Below are 23,892 nucleotides of genomic sequence, written 5' to 3'. Positions count from 1 at the left end.
GGAGCAATATGATAAGCAACTTGTTATCCTCTCTCTCTTTCTATTTATCATAGAATGGTTTGGGTTGTAAGGGACCTCAAAGATCATCGAGTTCCAACCCCCCTGCCATGGGCAGGGAAACCCTCCACTACACCAGGTTGCTCAAAGCCTCATCCAACCTGGCCTTGAACACTTCCAGGGATGGGGCAGCCACAACTTCTCTGGACAACCTGTTCCAGTGCCTCACCACCCTCTGAGTGAAAAATTTCTTCCTTATATCTAATCTAAATCTGCCCTCTTTCAGTTTAAAGCCATTTCTTGCTAATTTATACGTAGCCTTACTGCAAAATAGTCCTTGTCTCTGAAATATTATTTGTGCATTCTTTAGTACTTTCCACAAGGTACCTGTTGAAGCACATGTCCAAGAACAGGAACTCTTATGCGGTTAACTGCTGATTTGAGTAGGTACACAGGTGAAGTCTCTCCAGATAAAGGTTGTAAGGGCTGGGCTCTGGGTGTTCTTGGCAGCAAAAGGAGTTATGCTGAGATGCCAAAAGTTTTGAGTAATAGAAATCAAAGAAGCGTGATGGCTGTATTTTGGTAATAATCAATGAAGTACTTTAAAAATAGGATTTTTCAAATGTAGTTTTCATTTCAAATTTTTAGTAGAAAAGTCTGCACATCAAAGCTTGAGGGTAGAGCGCTAAGGTTCTTAGGAGAGTTGCAAAGTTATTGTTCGTAGTGACACGCAGCCACTATCCTTGATTTTCTAAACACAGTAAGTATTGCCAAACATGTTAAGTGATACAGTGATGTGCTAAAAGAGCAATGAAATGTTAATTCTTAATGGTTTAATTATAAATGTAAATCTTACTACTTTCTGTATGTTTTCGTCATTCCTTAGGGACTTGCTGTCGTTTCCTTCTCCCCATCTTTTCTTCTCGGCTTTGTGAAGCAGGCTCAGACCTACTTGTCAGGAGTGTGGCTTAACTCTGCCTTCCCTTGGGAAGAAAGCGTGCTGGGTTCAGCCTCTTTCATCTGCCAAAGACAAATCTTTATTTAAAAAAAAAAGAATTCAGCTCTCAGATGCTGAAGAAGAGTTGTGTTTCTCTTAATTCCCTTTTCTACTAAATATATGAAGGTGCCTCGTTTTGACTGTGTAGAATTTTTCGTGTGGCTTTATAAAGATTTGCTATAAAAACTCCACTGTAGTCTTGCATTGCGTGCAGTGGATTCTACCCTCTAATACATGGTTCGCTTCCCTGGGCTGAATTTGCTCTGAAGGATTCATTGCTAATCAATGTCCTGAAGAACTGCTGTTAAAAAAACCCCACAAATTTCATCTCTATTTAGTGTTCTTTCCTTTTGCCCTAATGTACACTGAGGATATCATTATTTTTATGTAAGTAGAGAAATGGAAGTTTTCTTGTGTTAGTAATTGAGACTCAGAATGCTTTTTTTAGGTCTGTCTTCCTAGTGTTAGACAAAACCATTTTTCGGGCATGTGTTCACAGGGAGCTACTTCTAGAAGAATATTTTAATGCCTTTCTGTATGACAGAGCCCGGCTTGAAAACACAGCAATGTTAGATACATAATAAACAATAAAGAGGTTTTACAAATTTTCCTATTTATCAGTTATGGAACTTCTGATAAGTTGAAATGAATCGCTGCTTGCTGTGCAATTGTGAAGTGATGGGGCAAAGTTTCAGAGACAGACCTTTCAGACACCAAGGTAAATAGGCAGTTTTATTTAAACGTCACTGACAGCACAAGAATACGTTGGACTTGCTGTAAATTTTACCTCGTCGTTATCCAATCTGACTTTTTTACTTCGCAGCTCTGCTTCCGTGTTGGACAATGAACTTTGATCTCTGCATTTGTCTCTAATTACAGTGGTGATTTCGTTGTGATCCTTTTATTTGCATTGATGCATTTGAACTTATTTCTAAAAGCATGAGATATGTATGGTAATTTGCAGTAATTGCTTCCTTAAATCGATGTCTTATTTTTCAATAGCATGTGGCCAGAAATGTTGCTTTAGAATGTGTTTTGGTTGCTATGAGGAATTCCTCAATGCTTTTACTGTTTGCTTGTCCTCAACACTGGCTATTTAAACAAGTCTTTTCTGCCAGCTTGGTGGCAAAAATGGTCATTTGGTCAAAAGCTGTTCCATGAAAGTTGTCTAAAGCAGACCTAGCAGAAGGGAGAGGAACCAGACTTTGTCTCCCAGATGAGCTTCACAGTCATGTAAGGTTGTAGAGTGTTTGCACACCACTTACCTTCTTGGTGGTAGAACTTCACCAGGGGAAGGAGGAAGTACCTTCTGGTTTTGGCTAGGTCGTTGTCCGAGACAGGCTTGTTTAGAATCTGCTAAAGCGAAGGAGGCTGTTTGAACCCAGAATCAACTCCTTTTGTGCAAAGCTTGAAGTTACCTATTTTGGATGTGTTTGAAGAGAAGGCGCCACCCACCTGTAATTAAAACAACAGTTGAAGAACCTACCTCCTTGATTGGTATTTATAGCCACAAAAGGAGAGTGGTAGAATTCCAGGTTTATCTTTCTCAGCCATGTTTTGTTGTCTGGTTAATTTTGGCTTCTGTTGGAAAACAAGCAGCTTTGCCCATGTCCTGTGCTCTCGTGGCTGCAATCATTTTTTTAATATCTATGTGCCTAGAAGTTAGCAATAATTTTTTTCTGTGATTTGGACTGCTAATTTCAGTTCCTTTACAAAAAACATTTAAGATGTTCTGCTCTTTAATTCAGTTTTGTTCATCTTAATGGGAGTTGGTGTTTTTTAAGTCATTTGAAAGAGTTTTTGATTTTTTTTTTTAATAATTATTTTAGTTTTCTTCTTGTGTTATGATTATCTAGTGTATGGTTCTTCTACTCTCCCTTCATACAGGAATGTTCAGTTAGTATTTATTGTCGTTCAGAATAGTATGGATTTTTTTCCCTAAAACAGTGTCACAGTTCTGCTCATTCAGCTTATTCTCAGGACTAGAGTTGAAATTTAAATTTTAAATCTATTCTTTCAGCTGAGTTAGTCCAGGCTGTCACTTCAACAATCCTCTGCAGATACAGAAAGAAATGAAGTGAACAGAATCCTGCAGATTTGATTGCAAACACAAAAGTAAGCTGCAGGGTAATTCTGCCAACTAAGGACAAATAGTATGTTTTTGTTAACAACTGCTGCTACTTGATTTGAGTAAAAGATCACCCACTCTGTACTAGGCATTCGTGAACTACTTCCTTTTATAAAAAGAGCTTTTAGGTAGCAGAACTGAAAAAATGATTGAATATGGTAATATATGATTTAATTTATACAGCATACATAAAGTGATACGTGTTGGTTTTGAGTTACTGCTTAAGCCCTAAAACGTAAGGATTTAACATAATCATTATTACCACATGTATTTCCTACTATATTTAGCATTTATAGAAGATTAAATAACTGAATATAGGGAATGGCCAGAGTGTGTTTCACTGACACTGATTATTAAGAGTGCTAAAAGAGGTCTAGAGCCAGAGTTTTTAGAAATGCAAAGATGCTGCTATTTTCAACCCCAGTGGAAGACCCACCAAAATGGAATTTTACACTGCAGAAGATTATTTCCTAAAAGAAGCAAGTGTAGGTACATAAAGCATTGAGCATCAGTAGTGACCACATATATATTGCTGGAACACTGCCATCTTAGTTAATTTATGTTGGAATACTCTGCATAGCACATGAATTTTATTACAGATGAAGCTGCCAACATTTATGTCCTGGCTCTTTGTTAATATGTAGGGTAAGTGTTCTGTGCAGTAAGTACCCTTAAAGCAGTACTTAAAAGCAAGCTGTATATATATGCTTAAGGAAAGTAATCTTGAATTTTTTAGACCTTTAAATATCAAATGTAAATCAAAAGCAAGGCAAAGACTTTCATTCTTTTTCATTTGTCTTTTAGCCACTTGAGAGTTTTTAGGTAGCTTAGACTACTTCGTATCTTTTATAAGGGCTCTCCAGCAAGCGATTCTGAGAAGTCTTTTTTTAACCTCGGTTCAATTAGTGACATCAAAAATAGCTAGAAATGCTCTTGTCCTCAGTTATGCAGATTATGGATTTTTCTCAAAGATTTTCTCATTCCAAGCTGGGAAAACTTTAAAGTTTGCATATAGAACACACCTGTTACTAAAGACACAAGAGAGTGTCTCTGCTGTCGCAGTGGAAATACAGGTGTGTTTTGCTATGAATTTCTTGATAATTTGTTATATTGGCAATAAGAACTTTGCAGTGAGGTTATTTTCTCCCAAGCAGCAAAGTACTTTAGTAAAAAGTCGCCACTTTTATCAGATTCAATTAAATCTCAATCTTTTTATTTTACTTTATCTTGATAATCTCTGAGAATGTGCATTGCTTGAGACTTTTTGGGCAGGAGCTGCATGTTCATGGCATTGTGCTGTGCATGTTGGCAGCAGCATCCCCAGAATCCACAAACACTAATTGCAACTGAAACCTAGTCACAAAATCGCATACGATCCAATCTTTTGCCAGCATTAGATTCTTTCTTGCAGCATATTTCCTGATAATTATGTTGTGGAATATCACATTGACTTATGCTGTATGTTAGTTAATTGCTTTGGCTTGCCTATGAATTTTAACAAAACTTCTGAAAGCTGTTTTTTCATCTGCTGTAGTCACCACCCCCATAGTGTGCAGAGATTATTCAGAGAAAATTCAAAGTGGATGGTTACAGTAGCAGAGCTCCAATTATTTTGATAGACACACACAATCAAAATTGTGAGCTATATGAATAAAATATGTAAAGGAAAGAAAGAATTAATCCATAGAATTTTATCTGTGGAAAATCCATCATTTAGTTTAAAACCCAGTTTTCTTACCTTCTCCTTAGTATTTTCAGGAATCTTTTCCCTGTATTCTTGGTTTAGAAAATGACACTTTTGCCTTTAATTTCTATTCAAAGGTTGGAAGATTAAAACAATCATTCATAATCACAATTCTTCTGAAAATTAACTTGTTTGGACTAAAAGATCTGAATTCGGCACTAAGTTGTGCTTTAGATTTGTGTTTTGAAGAATAACTTAATCATAGGTCTAAAGAAAGGCATGGCATTGAAATATTGTTTTATTTCTACTTGTAATTGTTGACGAGTTTTTTTGGGTTGACTTTCAGAAAACAGCTTGCTTTGTAGCCCGTCTTGTGACACAATGCAGGCATAAAAATAATCATGATAAGTAACATTGTGTGTCCTGTGAATTACACAATTAGTCTTATTTACCTTCCCTCCTGAAAGGTGGTTGTGAAGCACTTGTCAGCTAACTTTAGAACAAAGATCAGTGTGTGTCTTACATGACACGAGGCAGTAAAAGCTGCCTGGAAACAGCATGTAGATATATAAAATCAGGTGTCATTGTGTTGCAAAGCACTGTTGTAACTACCCATAATAATGTGTATTGCTTTCATAGTTTTATGTGCTGTGTATGGGACCCTGAAAGGGAGGCAGACCTAAAAGAACACCTAGGCAGTGTGTTTATGGTATAATTAGTTTCCCAATGTGAAGATACTGATTTTTTTATCTAGCAAAGCTATAGACTGCTACGGATCGCTCCTGACAAATTGCTCAGCCTGAAAACTGTTCATGCTTGGGAAGATTTACTTTTTCCTAATACATTTGAGTACTGAAATGTTGCTGCAGTTTGTTACTCAACAATCTCAGTTCTATATTGTACAGCAAAACAACTCCGTTTGTATTAAAACTTTTCTTGTTCAGATATCTGTCCTACCTTACCTGTGCATGATCAGTCTTCATAAATTTATTTCATGACACTTTTGCTTTTTGAGTATTATGCATTGCTGATGTTTTTGCAGGTGTTTCACGCACATATTCCTTGATCACAGAAATTTCAAAATTATACAAATTACTAGATTTATTTATTTATTTATTTTAAAAATAATTCCTTCAAAATAAGTCTCCTGGGTAGTAGCAAGTATGTTTTCGTCATGGATTTAAACACTTAATGTTGCATCACAAATGAAAAACTGAACACAGCCTCTATTTCTTCAGGATTTAGTCAATGAGACCACAAAGATAAGTGTTCTGCAAGAAACTTCCCACATTGTATTTAATATGTGACACCAAATATGATTTCGAAATACTTCTCAGTTAAAATGTGCATGCAGTGATACAAGGTGATGCTATTGCATGTAGTAGTACGTTGAGGAGAACATGAGAAAATAATTGAGAAATAGTTGGAGAAACTATTTTGCGTAGGGACGTAAAGCACCAGAGGCTTTATGAGGATTTGAGATTTTTAATTGTCATGTCATACTGAGTTCAGTAATATAGGAGTATTGAATTTAATTGATTTTTTTTTTTAATTAAATTAAATAATGACTTGCACATATCACAATTATTCCTGCAACACGTTTCAGGATAAAGGACCCTAAAGTTCTTCTCAGTGCACGGGTTAATTCTCTCTGGGGTAAGAAAGACTACAGCAAGTAGAGAGGGTTTTTAAGCAAGTGGTGTGTTTTGAAGTACAAGTTATGAGAAATGAAAATACAGCTTACAAAGAAATTTCGAACATAATAGCTCTTCAGGCAAGTAAGATTTGTGGTAAAGATTTTTAGTGTGTTACAGACAATTTTTGCCCTTTTTTTTTTTTTTTTTCCCCAATGAAAAATTGAGTGTCAGAGTTTATACAGCTTGGAAATGTGAAGAATTGGATTGGTCCCCTGGAATTTATAGTTCTGGGGTTATCAGCACATCAGGACTACAGATTATTGCACTAAACATCTTCCATCCTCAACAGAAGCTGCAAATGTTAGAGAAGCCTTTACATTTTTAAAATTTATGTAAGCCAAACTAGAAGCAGGAAAATGCTGTGATTTGAGCCAGCAGGGATCATATTTGGGACTTAAATACAAATGTAGGAAAAGAATAAATCTGAGTGACTAATATGAGAGAGTCTTTCTTTGTGTTTATGTTGAACAAATATATCAAAGTGCTGTTTAAAGAAGGCTGATTTATACAGCAGTGGTGGGTAGGTGAATGTAAGCTTGTTAAGTCTGAGACTTTCCAGTTTATTTAAACTACCACTGTTACTCGAGGAGACTAATTACAACACAGCTTAATGGTCAAAACCATAGATCTGCATGTTTAATGTTCTGAAATGTCAGATATTTATGCATTTAATATTAATATTTCTTTTAAGTTATCTTGAAAAATTCATGAAAAGCTGTTTTAGCCATCATGGAGAATTTCAAGATGTAAAATCCATTCATCACTTGCAATCTAATGAAAAAGCATTTTCGATGAAGTCCTTGTTCTTCAAAATGAAATCCTCTTCCTTTGAACTTGATAGGCTTTATAATCCTTACCAGAAGGTGGTTAACAGTCCAGATTGATAGACAGGAAGAAGACTTTGGGCCAGTGCTGCAGATCGCCACCAGCGAGGACCACAGCTGGAAGTCTTGAGTTCCAGTAAACCTTGAAGTCTACTACTTCTCCCCAGTGAAATGTCTTTGAGGAGCCTTCTAGGAGGAAACCCAGCACACCTTCATGTGGACCTTGCTCCTTATTGGAGTTAGGATTTGGTCCCAGCCTTTTGTGGCTCCCAAGCCAGTAGACATCATCTTCAGACTGTTCTCTTAATGCTGTAACAGCAGGGCTGCTTGGCAGGGACAACCAGAGCCCTTGAGCTGCAGTTAGGTTGCAATGTGGGCTGCCCAGCCTGCAAGTGGGAGGCTGAAGTCTTTGTACCTGGGGCAAAGTTATGTACCAGGTGTGATGGTTCTTGATTCCTGTCTGATTAAATGGGTGGATTTACCCAGTTTGGATATTTCCTTATTGTGGACAATGGAGTGGTAAGATTTCCTCTCTGCTAAGTGAGACCTTATTTGCTTATGAGTTAAGTTAAAAGCTGTCTCTGTGACTCCTCTTTTGCATAGCAAGTATTGTATGGTTCCAAGCTGGTTACGTTAATCAGTCCTGTTCTTCTTCTGTGTATCCCCTGAATGAATATTACTTGAGCTATTAAAGGAAAGCAGTCATCTCAGGGCAGGATGTGGCTATATTATGTTAATATTGTTTACTACTTCACATTATTACTTGGTGAAGTACACAGATAAAAACATTGAAAAATACAAGTTTAAATAGGCTGGGGACTGTGGGAGAAGATTCAACATTAAAAGAAATAATGAAGATATAACAAAATTGGAATCATAGAATGGTTTGGGTGGGAAGGGACCTCAAAGATCATCTAGTTCCAACCCCCCTGCAATGGGCAGGGAAATCCTCCACTACACCAGGTTGCCCAAAACCTCATCCAACCTGGCCTTGAACACCAAATTAGATTGGCAAGGCTAGGGAAGGAAGGGGAAGATACATCATTGTAAAGAAAAAAAGGTACAATAAAATTGCAGTGATTAATAGACAGACATTAATTGATTTTGTGTCTGACCCCACCTAATCCTTTTTAGAAAAAAAAAATAAATCTGTAGAGTGCTTCTGCATAGAGAACACATACACTAAATGGAAATTTATTTATTTAAAATATCTTTAGGAGACTGAGAGAGTTCGTTTTCCCATTCTGCCTTTCCCTCAGTCCTTGCAGGATACATTTGAATATTATGTATGTGAGTACATGGGCGTAGTTAGTGCAATCCAGTTAATTGAGAGGAAGATCTCCAGGAACTCCTGCCTTCCGTTCCAGTCCAGTGAGTTACTGAGCAGCCTGGGGCAATTCACTCAGCTTCTCCACTGTTTTCCTGGTGCTTAGCTGCCAGCAGCATCTCAGGGAATAAAAACATGGGACTGGCTTAATATGCTCCTGTGGAATTTCAGTGCTTAAAACGTATAGGTATGTGGTATTGGTGTAGAGCTCTGTAGCTAAAGGAATAATGAGGAATGTGGCCATAAATGAGCTGCTGGATTAATTTAGTGAGAGGGGATGGTGTCAACTTCCCAGGACAAGGGAGCTTCTTTTAATTCTTTCGCTGCTTGGTGGAGTCAGCCATGCCTTTTGTGTTTACGCATCAGTGGTAACTTGTAAAATAAGCAAAGAACAATTTCTTAATAAATCATTGCGGTTCGTTCTTACTTCGAGATAAAATAAGATTTGATTAATCTTTCATGTGAATAGCTTCCATGCCAGATTAGCAAATGTGACTGTCAAGTGGTACCAGTTGAGCAGAGGAGTAGCTGTGTCCAGTGTGAGTCCGTGGGGATGCAGAGCTGTCAGATCTGTCTTGCGCGCTGCTGGAGGCACCGGGGGAAGAAGAATCTCTTGTGTGATCTTGTAGAGCTACAAAGAATGAGGCTGCTGCGTGCTCGTCCTGCTATGTGAGGCTGATGCTTGTGGTGGAGGTAGACAGAATTGAAAATTTTAAGTGATGTTGGATAGACTTACTAAGCTTTGTACTTAAACCCAAAGCAAACAACACCTCCCTCCCAGCAGATTATTTAAATTGAATTTTTTCTTTCCCTTTGCTTATTTTTTCACTTCTGTTCAAATAATCTTAATTTCTAGATGATGTTTGGCATACAAAGGGCCTAATTTCAGTTTGTTAATTTAGTTATATGGGAATGAATGTGCACAATACTGCAGTTTTATAACATTTATGACCTCCAGTATCACTGAATATCGGCTATTTCTAATGTGTTAGACATACGTTAATCAGATTTTTTTTCGATTTTAGTGGTTTTCATCAAGAAAACTTTCAGGTGCTTGGGAAGTGCTTCTAAATGAGTAGATTATGCTTTTTGCAATGGTGTTCAAAAGGAACACTCTTTTAGTTTTTCATTTAGTTTCTAGGCTATGTGCTGGAATCTTTGACTTGTGTATATGGTCTCCAAAAAGGGGTTGTCTGGACCAAGCTTTTCCATTAGATGAAGTAATTCACATGTATTTATTCATGTGTAACTTCTGAAGCTGAAACTGTATCTTTTAAATGAAATAAACAAGATCAAATGTAATTCAAATGTTCTGCATCAGACTGTTCTTACATTGACTATAGCAACAACTACTTTTGTAGCCTTCCCCAGTGTTTTTTTTTTTACACTTGCACAGATTTGATACTGGTCTAAAATACCGAGTTTTAATGTCTCGCTATAGACAGCTTATAATGGTATGAGTAAGAATTTTTTCTTAATATCAAGATTCAGTGGGAAATGTTTGGTTTTTTTTTAAAAGGATTTCGTATAGTGCCTGCTTTTTAGTCCCTTTTAAACAGGGTTTTATTGGGTGTGTTAATTATCTGATCTGTAAAGCAGAAAAAGGGAGCTATGCTGCTTACAGATGACCTGTTATGTTTTCAGAAGCTGCAGATGATGCAGGCAAAGGAAGGCAGGTTCATTTGGCATCAAAGTGGTCCAGTTTTTAATAGGAAACACACAAGTTTCTTTGCTAAGAAAAACAGAAGTTAGGGCCCTCAGAATGAAGCTAAATAATACAAAGTCTGAAAATGTATCTGTTCGAAGGCTGCTTTTCAAGCTTTCAATTCATAACTTGCCTTTTTAGAGTTAGTCTAAGAAGCGAAAGGACTGCATTTTTTAGTGTTAATTAGATACCTGCTAATAAATCTGACTTTTGTTGGGAATTTTTCTACCACCTCCTCCCCTGTCAACCATAGTGAGTTTTGAGAAAACGGAAGTTAACTCTCCAAAGATGAGCAAAGTCTCAGGGCACAGTAGTAAAGAAGGAGAATCTGTTATAGGGTTATTTCTGCTAACACTAGTGTGGTCTAATAAACAAAACAAAAATTTCACTTAAGTTTCAGTTCAGTAGTACAGCACAGGGTTCTTTTACTAAAGAAAAAAATCAACTTTTTTGTTAAGACCTTGTCATTTGAAACTATGTAACTACTTTGATTTAGAAAGTTTAAGATTGAAATACTTCTAGTTCTGTACTTTAAAATGTTGTTGAAAAAATAAATTCCGAAGGTTCCTGTGTGTCTTTGTCTTAATTTTCTGAAGTTCAGGATTCTTGTTTATTCGTTACTACACATTGGTACTGTAAATGATTGCTTGTAAGAACCTATACAGAAATGATTTTGTGCCAAGATTAATCAAGAGTAATATGAACTTTCTCTTTGTTTTCAGTCCAGAGGAGCTTCCTGTCCATGATGCAGCAATAGAAAAGGTAAGTCTAGTGTCTTCCGGTTTTTCGACCAGGAGGAAGTAAACGTTTACAGATTTATGACTGTCTTTAATATAAATCGTTGTGAAATTAGTAGAAGCAGCATTTTAGTGAGTTGCATTCACAAGGAAACACGTTCTAAGTCCTGTAAGGACTGTGATCCTTGAGGCTGTGTTAACTTGCCCACAGATCCCTTGGAGCCTACATGATCTTACATTTACTAGTTGCAATGAAACGTCAGTTTTCTCTACCCATCATATAACCCAGTAAAGGAAACAGAGCTGCTTAAGAGATCGCACCCAGCTCTGCCCTGAAAGAGCGAGAGCTGTTGTCTCTGTGTCATGAGCTGTCATCAGCTGTGCTGGTTGGATGGATTGTCCAAGTGAGGTGGTGGCTTTAATGCTGAGGTGTGCGTTGCCTTCCCCTGAGGAGTGCAGCGTGCTTTTTTAGTCTGGTGAATGGTGACAAGTATCCCGGCTGCCATCGCAAATGTGGTGTCCTGCCTTGTAATGTTGAGTTGACGAGCCAGATGTATTTTGGACATGCAAGACCTGTCAGCAGCCAGTGCAGGCCCTAGTCCAAAAAACCTTCTACTATTGGAGGATGCTGGAGGAAAAGTTGGGGAGCTGATGTTTTGGGAGCCTGGAAAGCTTTTATTAAAATCATCAGGAACTCAATTTCAGTTCCTCTCAACCTAAATACTGTTGGCGTTTCCCCTTGGTATGTCAGACCCATTGTTATCTTCAAGACCAGAACAGATCCTTCTTATTTGTCCATATTGGTCTTCTGTATCATCAGAAAACTCATGATAAAATATTTAAAATTGGAAGTTTAAAGTTAGCCCTCTTGGCTGCACAAATGAGTATAGTGCATGGAAGAGAGACAGAATGACTTGTTCTAAGGCAGCTCAGCTCCTCAAGTGTTAAGAGCAGCAGTGTTTTTGAAAATTAATTATTTTGAGCTTCAGTAGAGGGCTAGTGAGAAGAACTTCTTGTGAAAGAAGGGAACTTCTGAGTACCTTTTGTTTTGGGTTGGTTCATGTACACAGCCTGAAATAGTTGCATTTTCCTGCCATGTTCCATTACATTTAATAACGTAGTGAGTGTACCTATAATTTCATTTCCATCAGAAGGACACAGCAGGGTGGTGAGTCTATGAGTGTAAATATTAGACAGCTTGCAATTATCGTGGTATATGTGTTTTGAAGCTCTGATTCACTGTGGCTTTGTAGTTAGACTCAAATTATTGCGGGGAAAATAGCGTCTCAGTTCTCTGTCCCATATTGTATTTGTGCTGTCTCAGACAAAATGTCAGCGTAGAAACTGTATTTATTGAATCAATGTTAAATTGCAAATCTAGTGTCTTTTTATAATCGTACAGTAATGCTCCCGTTAGTCCTGGTTATACTCCTGATGATATACTGACCTCTGCTGGTTTGAGGTTTGTCTGTCTTGTCAGCAGCGCTTGGATCTTTACAATTTTCAAGATAGCATTTGTAGGGTAATTAATGTGTCATGTTAATGTAGGCTAGCACTGAAAGCTTTCTGTGTGATATCTTTTAAATTCACTTATTAGGCAGAGCTATTCATGCTTTCCTTTTGCCTTACCTGAGAATTTTAAAAAATATTCCCAAGTCACATTCTCGTTTAGTTTGCAGCTTATGTGAAGGGTTGTGTATCCTTGTGAATTTTGAATCGCTGTTCTTCATACATGTTCTAGTGTAAAGCTTAAGCTGGGTGTTCTGTGTGTGTATTCACATGCCTGTATGTGTATTTGCGTGTGTTATACTTTTAGAATAGGTGTTATTACTGCGATTGCAGAGTAATTTTAATGCTTCATTACCTTGCTGGGCATTTGGTGGCTTAAATGCATCGGGTTGTTGTCCGACATTATGAACAACTTAACCTTCAGACGAATCATACAGCATGTCTGAGATAAAACTAGGGGAGGAAAGGTCATCTAGAAGAGAGTAGTGGACAGAGAGCTGACCTCAGGATATCTGGAGTCTGTGTCTGACTCTGTTTTTGAAGTGCTTTGAAATGTTTTGTAGGTAATTTTCAGTTTGTTTGGTTTTGTCTTCGGTTTACTTGATTATAAATTCTCCAGGGAGCAGTTCAGTGAGTTCTGGCTTTGTCTGAGGCTTCTGCTGAGCCTTTGCTCAAGTGTTGGTTTCAGCCTCATCGCTAGTGGACTTGCTCTCCAGGAAGGCAGAGTGCTACACAAAAGATGGATGCTTGCCAACTTTACTTCATGCTTTTTTACTTTCAGTAGTGTATTATTTACTGACACGAGACTAAGAAACCATGTCTGCTTCAGTTAGGGATGCTGTTATTCCCAATGGCAAAAGTGCTTCAAAGTGTAAAACGTACTCAGAAGACAGATAAATGGATTATTTTTTTTTTTTTGGTGACAGCTACACGGAACTTGCCTGAAAGATCAGCAGCAGCATCCGTCTGCTCTGCAATGAGCCGTGTCAAATCTTTCCATGTTTTCAGTGTTGCACGTGTTAGACATTAAGGCGAACATAATTCAGACTTGGAAAAAAACGCTAAAAGTTTTCAACAACTGAGCACAGAAATAATTGCTATTTTGACTACAGTAGCATCACTTGAGAACTGGGATAAATTGACACAGAAGACATAAAAGCTTGAACAAACATACAGTTGAAGTGAGCTTCTGGCTCAAAAGACCAAAACTCTTCAAAGTACATCAAACATACGAACAAGAAGAGTGTGGGAGCAGATAGGGTTTTATTTTTCTTACCAATTATCTGAACAGCCTGTTGAGGGCAGAGACCTTTCCTGACTTGATAGCAATGTTATTCCTGCAATCTAAACTATGCCTAGAGAACACCTGCTTTAGAGATGTTAGAAATGCTTGTTTCTTAAAGGGATTGCAAGGATGGAGCAGAATCGGAAACAATGTTGGAAAACCAATGTAATCTGGGCAGCAGTAGTTTTTCTACAGTTCGTCTCTAAGCTAACTCTTAAGTGAAGTGCTTTAAATAATTAAAAAAAAAAAAAAAGAAACAAGCAAGTGATTGAGGTATTGCCAAATACAGTATGGAACCTGAACAAGAAGGTGGGCTGTTGATTGCAGCGTGAGTAGTTAGATAAGTTAAGGTTGAAAGAGTAGAGGCACTACTTTCCACGTAGCTTTCTTATACTTATGTCAGGCTTACATCAGTTGGATTCAAATAAAAATAACTTAAAAAAACCACTTCAACTTATTTCCAGGACACTTTATGGACTGAATCATGGTTGAAGTGGACCTAAGCAGTCATCAAGTTGTACTTCTGCAAATGCAAGGCTTTGTGCTCCTGGATTAAAGTCCTTTGCCCATTTTGTTTCATTGCTAGCCAAGAAAGAATCCATAAATTCTAATGGGTAAAGCTAGAAGTAAAATTAGAATTCTGTTGAGACAATAAGTAGTAACTTTCTGTTGTATTTTTCCCCAACATTTCAGATGCAGTTAATGAAAGCATTAATAAGTTTTCAGTATCCTGCAGAGCATTGAAATTAAACTCTTGCGTTGTTACTGGACTGCATCACTAACCATATGAAACAGAATATCCCTCCTGTCTTTATTAAGCCCTGAATTTGAAGTTGGAGGTAGAGGGGCTTTACAAAAAACCTAAATATTTGTTTGTATTCATCTCTGAAGCGAAAGCAATAGCCATACACATAGGTTTTTCTGATTTAGCTTTTCCAGGGTTGATCCTCAGCTCCAAAGCATTATGAAAGAGTTGAAATATTGTTGTTTGAAAAATTCTAAAAAATACAGATAGTAGTTAACTTTGTAGTATAATCAGGGACGCCTTGCCTACTTTACAGCATGTAAAACTGGGCTATAAAAATATGGACTAAAAATCTTCTTATCATTGGAGCCAACAAAATACAGCTTTTTGGCTGTGAAGAGCCAAGGTGCCTTGAAATTCCAGGGACTAAACCAGCTAATTCCAAGTGCTTGTTTGGTTCCCATATCCAAGAAGCTGATGGCAACTGTAGCAAGGTTTTCGAAGGCAGAATGGCAATTTTTAAGGTAGTAGGATTGTCCCATGCTTTTAAAGCCATATGTAATATAAATAATGCATGGAATTCACATATTTGTATTACATGTTATACTACTTGATATGATTATTTACTTTGAGAATATAGGGTTTGTTTTGGTTTGAATTCTCATTTTATCACCTTGTTATGGAAGTATTCTTGTGAGTAATGTAGTTTAAGCAAGATCATCTTGCCTTCAGAATGAATCTCTGATGTTAAGATATAGGACCATTTAGGTAAAAATGTACCAAGTCAAGGGTAAGAATTATAGCAAGGCTTGCAATATCCAGAATTAGAACTTATTCCCATTTCTGCTGCTGTGCTGTCAGTCTTGCATGCACTTCCTTTGTTCATGTACTTTGTGCCTTTTAAGAAGGGATGGTTTATGGGATCACTGGAAAACCGTAGCTAATTGTGGTTAGGGCAAGTCTGGGTAAAGGTGATCATTTCAAAGTTAACTAACTTTTAAAAAGCTTGCAGCAGAAATTATTTGCCTAAAAATTTACTGAGTATAAAACAAATTGAAGTTTTTCGTACTTGCCAAAAATGTGTTTCTACACATTTTTGAAGAAGAAACTTTTATAAATCTTTTATTTAATCTTCTCTTACCAAATACAATTCTTTATGTAGTGCTGAAAATAAGGGTTTCTGCCTGTTTTTTGGTTGGCTGGGTTTTTTTTTTATATTTTAAGTGAACTGATGTTACTCTTTGTTGCTGTTCTAGATAACTGGATGAAAAGTTGATGATGCTGTGTTAAACTTTTTCTCAATATTTTTAGAAATACATAAATAATTTTAGATGTATTCATCTTGAAATGATTAAAAAATTCTAATTTCTTTTCAGCAAAAGCACCTTGAAATTGAAAGAACTACAAAATGGCTTAAGATGCTGAAAAGCTGGGAAAAATACAAGAATAGTGAAAAGGTAAAGTTATGCATGCTTTTTTCATTAGCTGTCACTTCTGGATGAATGTATAACTTTAAATTAGATTGTCTCTGCTTATGAGATCTGAAAAAAAAAACCCACAAAAAACAACAGAACAACACGCTGAAAGAAAAAGGCTTTTTATGCTTATAAAATGCAATAATATGTAATAACCTAATAATAATCTAACAAAACTGGTGGTCCAATACAAGTAGTTTCTAAAGGCACCGTTGCATAGGATCTCTGACGTATTCATAGCAATAACTGGGTGCTGTACTGCATTGCCCCCGCGCTGTTGGGCTGCAGCTCGGATCACACAGCGCACCGGGCACGGCTGCAAGATAACGTGTGGAGCGGGTGGAGCATCAGCCCCGCTTGTCTCGTCTTGCATAGAGCTGGTTGTGCTTGATTTATGCTTTGAGAATGCAAAGGAGGAAGAAAAAGAAAAATATTTATAAACTTGAAAAGAGGAGATACCTTTAAATGGGTATAGCTGAATTCTTCATGAATCATAAGTCCTGTTTCAAGGGTTGTGAATTTTAACTTTGCTTTTTTTGTTCCTTTGTATGCTGGATATTGTACTAATTAAAATTTAGATTTAAAGTTACTCTCTGGAGTTACTGATGGCATCTTATTAAGATCTGTGAGTGTTTTATTATTAATCTTCTTCTCTTCTACTGTTTCCATTTTTCCCCCCTCTTTTTCTTATTTTTTTTTTCTTTTTTTGTTTTTTGTAGCCCAGGTTTACTGAAGGGCCTGGGATAGCTTACAGTCATGGATCAGTGAAAACTGCCTTGAATAACTCTCCAAGGAAACTAATTAATCATAATGTAGTGCATATAGTTTGATGTTTAAATTATCACGCTTGCCAACACAGATATCTTAGGATATCCCAAGATACCTGGTTGCTTTGTTAAAAGGAGAGTTGCAGTGAGTAAGTTAGAAGGTAAAAAGTACAGGAAGCCATTCAGTGCTCTGTCCCCCTTGGGATAAGTCTGTTTTTTCTGTGAATAATATGCAACACAGCATTCATAATCTTGAAGGGAAGTGAAGTTTTTTGATGGTATGAATGGGATCTGCTTTTGAATAGAATACTTCATACCTTGATAGGCTTTTTTGATTTTGGAATCAATATGGAAGAACTGAAATCTGCTGGCAGCTACTTAACAGTGCCCAACAGTGCCACAACGTTTATTGACTTACAAAAACCCAAACAAAACAGCAAAAAACCCTAGTAAAATTATTTTCTATGTGAATTTTAAGGAAGTGAATTGCCCATTAATAATCTTTAAATTGCTTTTGGGATTTTTAGTTACAGGATTGTTTTTATGCTACTCAGACAACAAATAATGATCTGGAGGTAATGACTAAAAGTGTGTTATGTTAGGCATGCCATTAAGTGCTAAGTATTTTTACTTACTTTAAGAGCTAGATAGGGATTTTCACGTGGATAGCTTATTTGCTGTAATTGCAGCCTTGGTCATCTTAAAATTATGGAAAAATTTCAGCTGTGAAGAAACTTGCTGGAGAGATATTGCCAACACTGTGTTCTGAGGATTTTTTTAACTGTACTTGTGGCTGTTCAGTGGATAATGCACAGAATACGAGGTTCCCAAATTCCCTCTTGTCCTCAATAGAACCTAAAACTTGCATTTTCCATTGAAGATTCTGTTGGCATTCTCTGGTGCTGCTGATCCACCTGTATTTTGCTGAGGACTAGAGGACAGCTATTAAACCTCCCAGATGACTGCCTGGATGACTGGCCTGCAGCATAAGCCTGCTCCCTTGCTAGCCTTTTGGTTTAGTGAATTACTCTGTGCAAAGTGGAAAACTTTGTGTCCTTACTGTGGCTGTTGGGTGATTCAAAGATCAACTATGTTCCCAAGTCAAAGGGATGATAAAAAAACCCTGTGTAACAGCTATTTGGTTTGCAAAGAGAATGTTAAATGTGACCTTTCAGGTAACACAATAGCTACATGTTGTGGAAGCAGCAATGGTCTTCCTTTTCAGCCATGGATGACATTAGTCCATGACTCAACTGAATAATCCTCTCTTCACCAAGCATGCAGAAGTTACAGCAGATCAGATGAGCAGAAAGAGTTCCAGTTCATGTAACAAATTATAAGCTGAACTATAAATAGTGGCAGGAATAATTCAATATGTTCACAAAGGGGATGAACTTTGCTTGAGGCTAGGAAAAATTTTCACTGATTGTTGAACTCTGGTGGAGCACATGAGACTTGAAAAACAAGGGTGTTTTCCTTATTCTTCCTCGCATCTTATGTAGTAAGTGAACCAGAACATACAGAATAAAGAATCAGCCTCCGACCAAGTGGAAAGTCAGGCATTATTTGTCACTGCTTTTCATGGAAAGCCTGGTGATGCTCTCAGGATTGTACAAAACTCACAAATAAAGGCAGTTTTTATCTGAAAGTGTGTTGGAAGAATGGCCCAGCTTTCCATGCTCACCTTCTTGAAGCACGAGAGCGATAGTTGCGCAAACGATATCTGACTCTTGCTTTCTGTCTTCATTTCATTGGATAAAGTGGCTAACACTAGGGGAACAAATCACTGAAGAAAACGAACAGCCTGTATCTTAAAAGACCTGACATTCCCATGGTTTCTGTGCAGTCAGACTGCTCCTGAAATCAGCGTTGTTTAGAAACAACACTGAAGGGAATGTTGCAGCAACAACAACAGCAACAATGTTGTAGGGTTATAGATTGTAATTGTAGTGATGGCCCGGTTTTGGAAAATGGCAACGTGAGAGATGCCAGTGTTCTTAAAAAGAGAGCAAGGGAGAGTCAGAGGAGGTGCCGGTCTCAGGGACAGAGCACGGATGTACAAAGTACGGGGCTTTAGGCAGCCCGTTTGTAATGAGCTGAAAGTTTTGGCTTGAAGAAATCTGTTTGTACTGAACACATACTCTAAATGAATCCATATATTTGATTACGTTATCCAAATCTGTCATATACTCAACTGCAAAATACAGATTTCATTTAAAACTCTTGCAGAGCTGCCTATAGGCTGCTTCCTTATTTTTTTCCGTCATAACTTCCCAAGGAAAATTAATAAAAAAACATTAACTGGCTGATGTGTGTGTGCGAGCGAGATGCTTCAGTTTACATCTTCCCCTGATCTTTATTGCAGAAGAATATCTCAATTCTTATTGAAAGATGAGGGCTCTGGGAACTTCACACTGTTTCCCCATTAGATTTTCTGTGCTTAAATCTAATTTAAAGAAAATTTTAAAAAGGGAGGAGGGGAAGGGAATGGAGAGCAGCAGTGTGTGACCATGAGGAGCTGGAAAGAGACAGAAGAGTTGTCACAATGAGATCAGAAGTGTGCCAGGCTCTACCATATTTGAGTAATGATTGAGAGGTAATGAAGGATGACATAATAAAACGAACCCCTGTACAACTCCATGACCGCATGCAAATCTCCTTGATTCCTATACGATTATTTAGGCATCTTTTCAGTGGAGTCGTCATGATTCTTACAGGCACCAGTCTCCGAAGTGTGTAACTGCCCTTGTGTCTTTCTATGATTGATATCTGTCAAAACAAAGCTTTTCTCTCCCCATCAGTCATTTCTGATGCAGGAAGTGTCATACAGAAGCAAAGCTTGTGTTTCAGTGTGGTCTTTGATTTTTATTTCCTATTTGTATTCTGCTGCTTAATAATCTGGGGTACAATCAACCACCACAGATAGTAAATCCTTCCTGGCTTAGTATGATCATAACTTTCCGGAAAGATTAAATAAAACTGTTATATGTTACATCCCATTTGAGTATTTCCACCAAAGTATTTCTATCTTTCACTGTCTACCTTCATCTATCTGTGATTGAAGTTGCGTAAATTGAGAGGGAAAGGAAGAAGAGAAACAATCAGGGTAGCTGGCAGTTTCCAGCTGTTCTGGCATTCACATAGAATATAATCATCAAATCTCCACTTAGTTTGGAGTCTGAACACAGAACCTTAATGAAGAACCCTCTTTGCATTCCTGAGATTTTTTGAATGAGGTTGAGCAGCGCTTGTATTTGCACTTTTTCTTCCTTTTATGCAGCTCATAGAAGTTGAAGAACCTCTAAAGACAGCAGCCTTTATAAATATACTTTCTTTTCATTATAAATATACTTTCTTGTGAGCTTTCGGATTTTAATCCTCATGCTTCTCATCACTGATTCTTTTTGAGGCGGCAGAGTCCCTCTGCTGCTTGGGCAGCTCTTCCGCATATAACCAAGAAAGTTTTATTTTCAAGAAAACCTGTTTTATATCTTGCAGCAGCGAGAATGCCAGTTCCCACTCTTCAGACTAGTGCTTGTGATAGTGGCCTCGTTTCTTCTCCTGGAACTAGTTGGGTTTATGAGTTCGAGATTAGGGCAGGGGAAGGTTGTATGTTTTCCAGACTTTTTGCATGGAGATCTCATTGTATGTTGGATGTTATGGACTTCATTATTTGAGAAGATGGCTCATTTGGAATATTCCAAATCGGAGCATTTTTTTTCTCTTCTTGCTTTGTAAGCCTTTTAATTAATTCTGTATATTCTCTTGTTTCACAATGGGATGGTCCAATTTACAGGTCCGATTTCTTTTTGCATGAGAAGCTCCTTTTGAATTCCCAGGTGGTAGGGCCTCATCTAGTGTGTGCTTGTCCTATCTACTTCAAAATCAACAATATTAGTAATAATTGCAAGAGATTATGACAGCTACCCATGGCTGAATATAATCTTAGATGTGATCCAGAACTTGAGCCTGTATTTTTATTTAAGTTGCATTTATATAATTATATGTCTACCGAGGATGACTTTCTTTTTTCTATGTCCTGTGCTGATGGAAATATACCAGATTCCATAACACCATTCTTTGAATGATGCATGTTTTCGTACAGTGACTTAAACTCTGAGTTTATGTACTTGTTTTTTGTTTTGAGCTCTTATGTTAAGAAAGCCTTAATTTTAAAGAATTTGTTGAAGATTAACTCAACCCAGAAGTAGAAGAAGCAACTTGCCGAATTTTCTACTTTTTATTTTCATTATTAATTGAGAGAGAACAGACGAGTAAATAGACCCGACCCAGTATTTCTCAACATGTTTTCAACTCTATATTACATATGGAAATAAAAGACAGCAGAGAGCAGTGGTAAGGTACTTAAGATAAAGATGTTCAATTAGCTAATTGTCAGTTTGCTCATTTATGTATTCTTTAACTGTTTGGTGACCGAATGATTATCAGAAATGAGTTCTGCTGTGAGGTGTGGATGCGTTCTCCTCTCACCTCCCCAATCCCTGGGATGCAGTGCAGCCGTGTCGTTTTCACAAAACTGCAGAACTGCACAGGATCACAGGATGATTGAGACTGGAAGGGACCTCTGGAGGTCATCTGGTCCAACCTCCCTGCTCAAGCCTTCTCTTCTCCAGGGTGACCAGTCCCAGTTCTCTCAGCCTTTCCTCACAGCAGAGATGGTCAAGTCTCTTCATCTTTGTGGCCTTCATTGGACTCTCTCTAATATGTCCATGTCTTGTACTGAGGATCTGAGAACTGCACACAGTACTCCACGTGTGGCCTTATCACTGATGAGCAGAAGGGAAGTATTACCTTCCTCAACCTGCTGGCAATACTTTTCTCTAACACTGCCAAGGATACCAGTAGTCATCTTTGCTGCAAGGGCACAGTGCTGGCTCATGTTCAAGTTGATATCCTCCAGGACCCCCCCAGTCCTTTTCTGCCAAGCTGCTTTCTAGCTGGGTCATCCCCAGCATGTACTGGTGCATGGGGCTGTCCCTCCCCTGGTGCAGGACTGCGCACTTCTCCTTGTTGAACTTCATGATGTTCCTGTTAGCCCATTTCTCCAGCCTGTTGAGGTCCCTCTGTGTGGCAGCATGACCCTCTGGTGTATCAGGTGCTCCTCACATTTTCCATTGTATATAACATTATTCAGGCTTGTTTCCATGTTACCGTTTGTGTAATGTTCCTGTGCCATGAAAGGCTCTGTTCTTGATTCTCTCTCATACACCAGGCAGACGATGAAAGTCCTGTAGTCTCGTGTTCTGTTGAGTCTGTAGGCATGATCTTGTAACAGCTTGGAACGGCTGAGAGGTTTTTTTCTCTGCCTAAATAAAAGAATAGTTGGAATAGCAGAGTCAGCTGGATACAGATCTAAAACAGTTTGCAAGAAGCTCCAAATGTTATTTAGGTTTATTCTGTCAGGTAGTGCAATAAGCCTGATCTTAACTACAGAAATATTTGCTTTCCTTCTGTGTTTTTTTTGGCATAACTATAGTGGGCTGATAGAACTGCTGATCTCTCTGTCCTTTCTGGCCTTTTTAAAGTTATTTTTGTCAACTCATTTTTCAAACTTAAAATTTTCAAATTTAAAAATGTTTCCACAATTCTCTATCTCAGTTTTTACTTAATACTTCAAGGGCTCTTCCTAGTGTTTGGCTGTTTCAGTCTGGGAAGTGCGGAAGATGGGAAAACTCATTCTGGTTTCCAGCAGACAGGCTAATCTCTTTGCAGGATAACTCCACTGTAATTGGTGTTGCTTGGCTTTCCAAAGACCGAATTATCCTCTCTCTCACAAGTAGTTATCCTTGTGTCTGGTTTGACACACACTGAAATTCTCTGCACGAGCTGAAGTCTAGAAGTACATTTGTAGAAGGGTGCTTTGTAGCCTTGTACCTGGTTCTTTATCCTCTCAGAAGAAACTGTACTGACATAACTGTGCTCACTCTAGAAGTGTATGACTGGAAGTCATAACCCTTCTAAGTTTTGTTTCCATCAGAAAGCCATCAAAATACTTGTGGAAGAGTCATGCGTTCTAAAATCCAGCCATGGATCCTTGCTGGCATTAAAGACACCTTCAAAGATCTGATATATCTCAAACAGCAGGAGGTTTGCAAATATACTGCGATGAAGGGTTCATTAATTTTCCAAAAATGGAGACATGAAATACGAGAGAAAGAAAAAAGGATCCTGTCTTTGAGGAGGACGTTTCTTGTAAAATATTTCTTAGGTTACAATCATAACTTTTATAAATGATTTAAGGAAGTAGTAGCTTTGTCAGTTGAAATTCTGAAGTTCTAACTTTCATTGTAGGTTCATGTGAAGAATACTTAATTGTTTAAAGAGGAGTTGGTTTGTGTTTTATTCTCTTTTAAGTCTAATTTTTTGTGCTATTGTTAAAATAATGGTAAAACCAGAACTTCAGAAAGGTTCATTGTTTTTATTAGAGTTCTCTGGGTCTTCCTTGTCTTAGATGCATCTCCAGGAGGATATGTGTGTGTTTTTAGAATAAGTAGGATTCAGTTGTTCTGAAGCTTTGCTTACCTTGAGTCTCTCCTGGCTGCGAAAAGCCAAGACTTTAGATGACTGATCCATCTTTCTCTGGTTAGAGGTTCTTCGTGCTCCTAAATGCTGCATCATGAAGAGATGCAGATCAGAAGAGAACTGAGGAAGACAGTTGTCAGTGCTCCTGATTTTTGCAAATAAGCTCACCAAGAACCAAAGCACTGAATGGGAGTGCAAGAGCAGTGACATGTCAGAGGAAAGGCTGATAGATAGTTTCTATGAGCACTCTAGTTCTGCACAGGTACTGAGTTAACCCCTTCTGACCCATTTCTAATACCAGCTTTATGTGTCCGAACAGAATCATAGAATCATAGAATGGTTAGGGTTGGAAGGGACCTCAAAGATCATCTAGTTCCAACCCCCCTGCCATGGGCAGGGAAATCCTCCACTACACCAGGTTGCCCAAAGCCTCATCCAACCTGGCCTTTGTGTCAGGAATGGGGAATTCAGT

General features: G+C 37.9%; 1 protein-coding gene across 3 annotated transcripts in view; it reads left to right on the top strand.

Moving 5' to 3' along the window:
- USP6NL (USP6 N-terminal like) overlaps positions 1–23,892 on the top strand; it is a 135,985-nt gene that overhangs the window by 78,194 nt on the left and 33,899 nt on the right. For all 3 annotated transcript variants that reach the window (XM_086610038.1, XM_086610036.1, XM_086610037.1), the window contains 2 exons: positions 11,082–11,121; positions 16,012–16,092. In XM_086610038.1, the coding sequence (XP_086466164.1) occupies positions 11,082–11,121; positions 16,012–16,092 (121 nt within the window). The remainder of the gene's footprint in view (positions 1–11,081; positions 11,122–16,011; positions 16,093–23,892) is intronic.

Source organism: Tauraco erythrolophus, chromosome 4 (assembly GCF_009769465.1).
Source record: "Tauraco erythrolophus isolate bTauEry1 chromosome 4, bTauEry1.pri, whole genome shotgun sequence".
NCBI classification, from domain to species: Eukaryota; Metazoa; Chordata; class Aves; order Musophagiformes; family Musophagidae; genus Tauraco; species Tauraco erythrolophus.
This window is presented reverse-complemented; position numbering and strand designations above follow the sequence as displayed.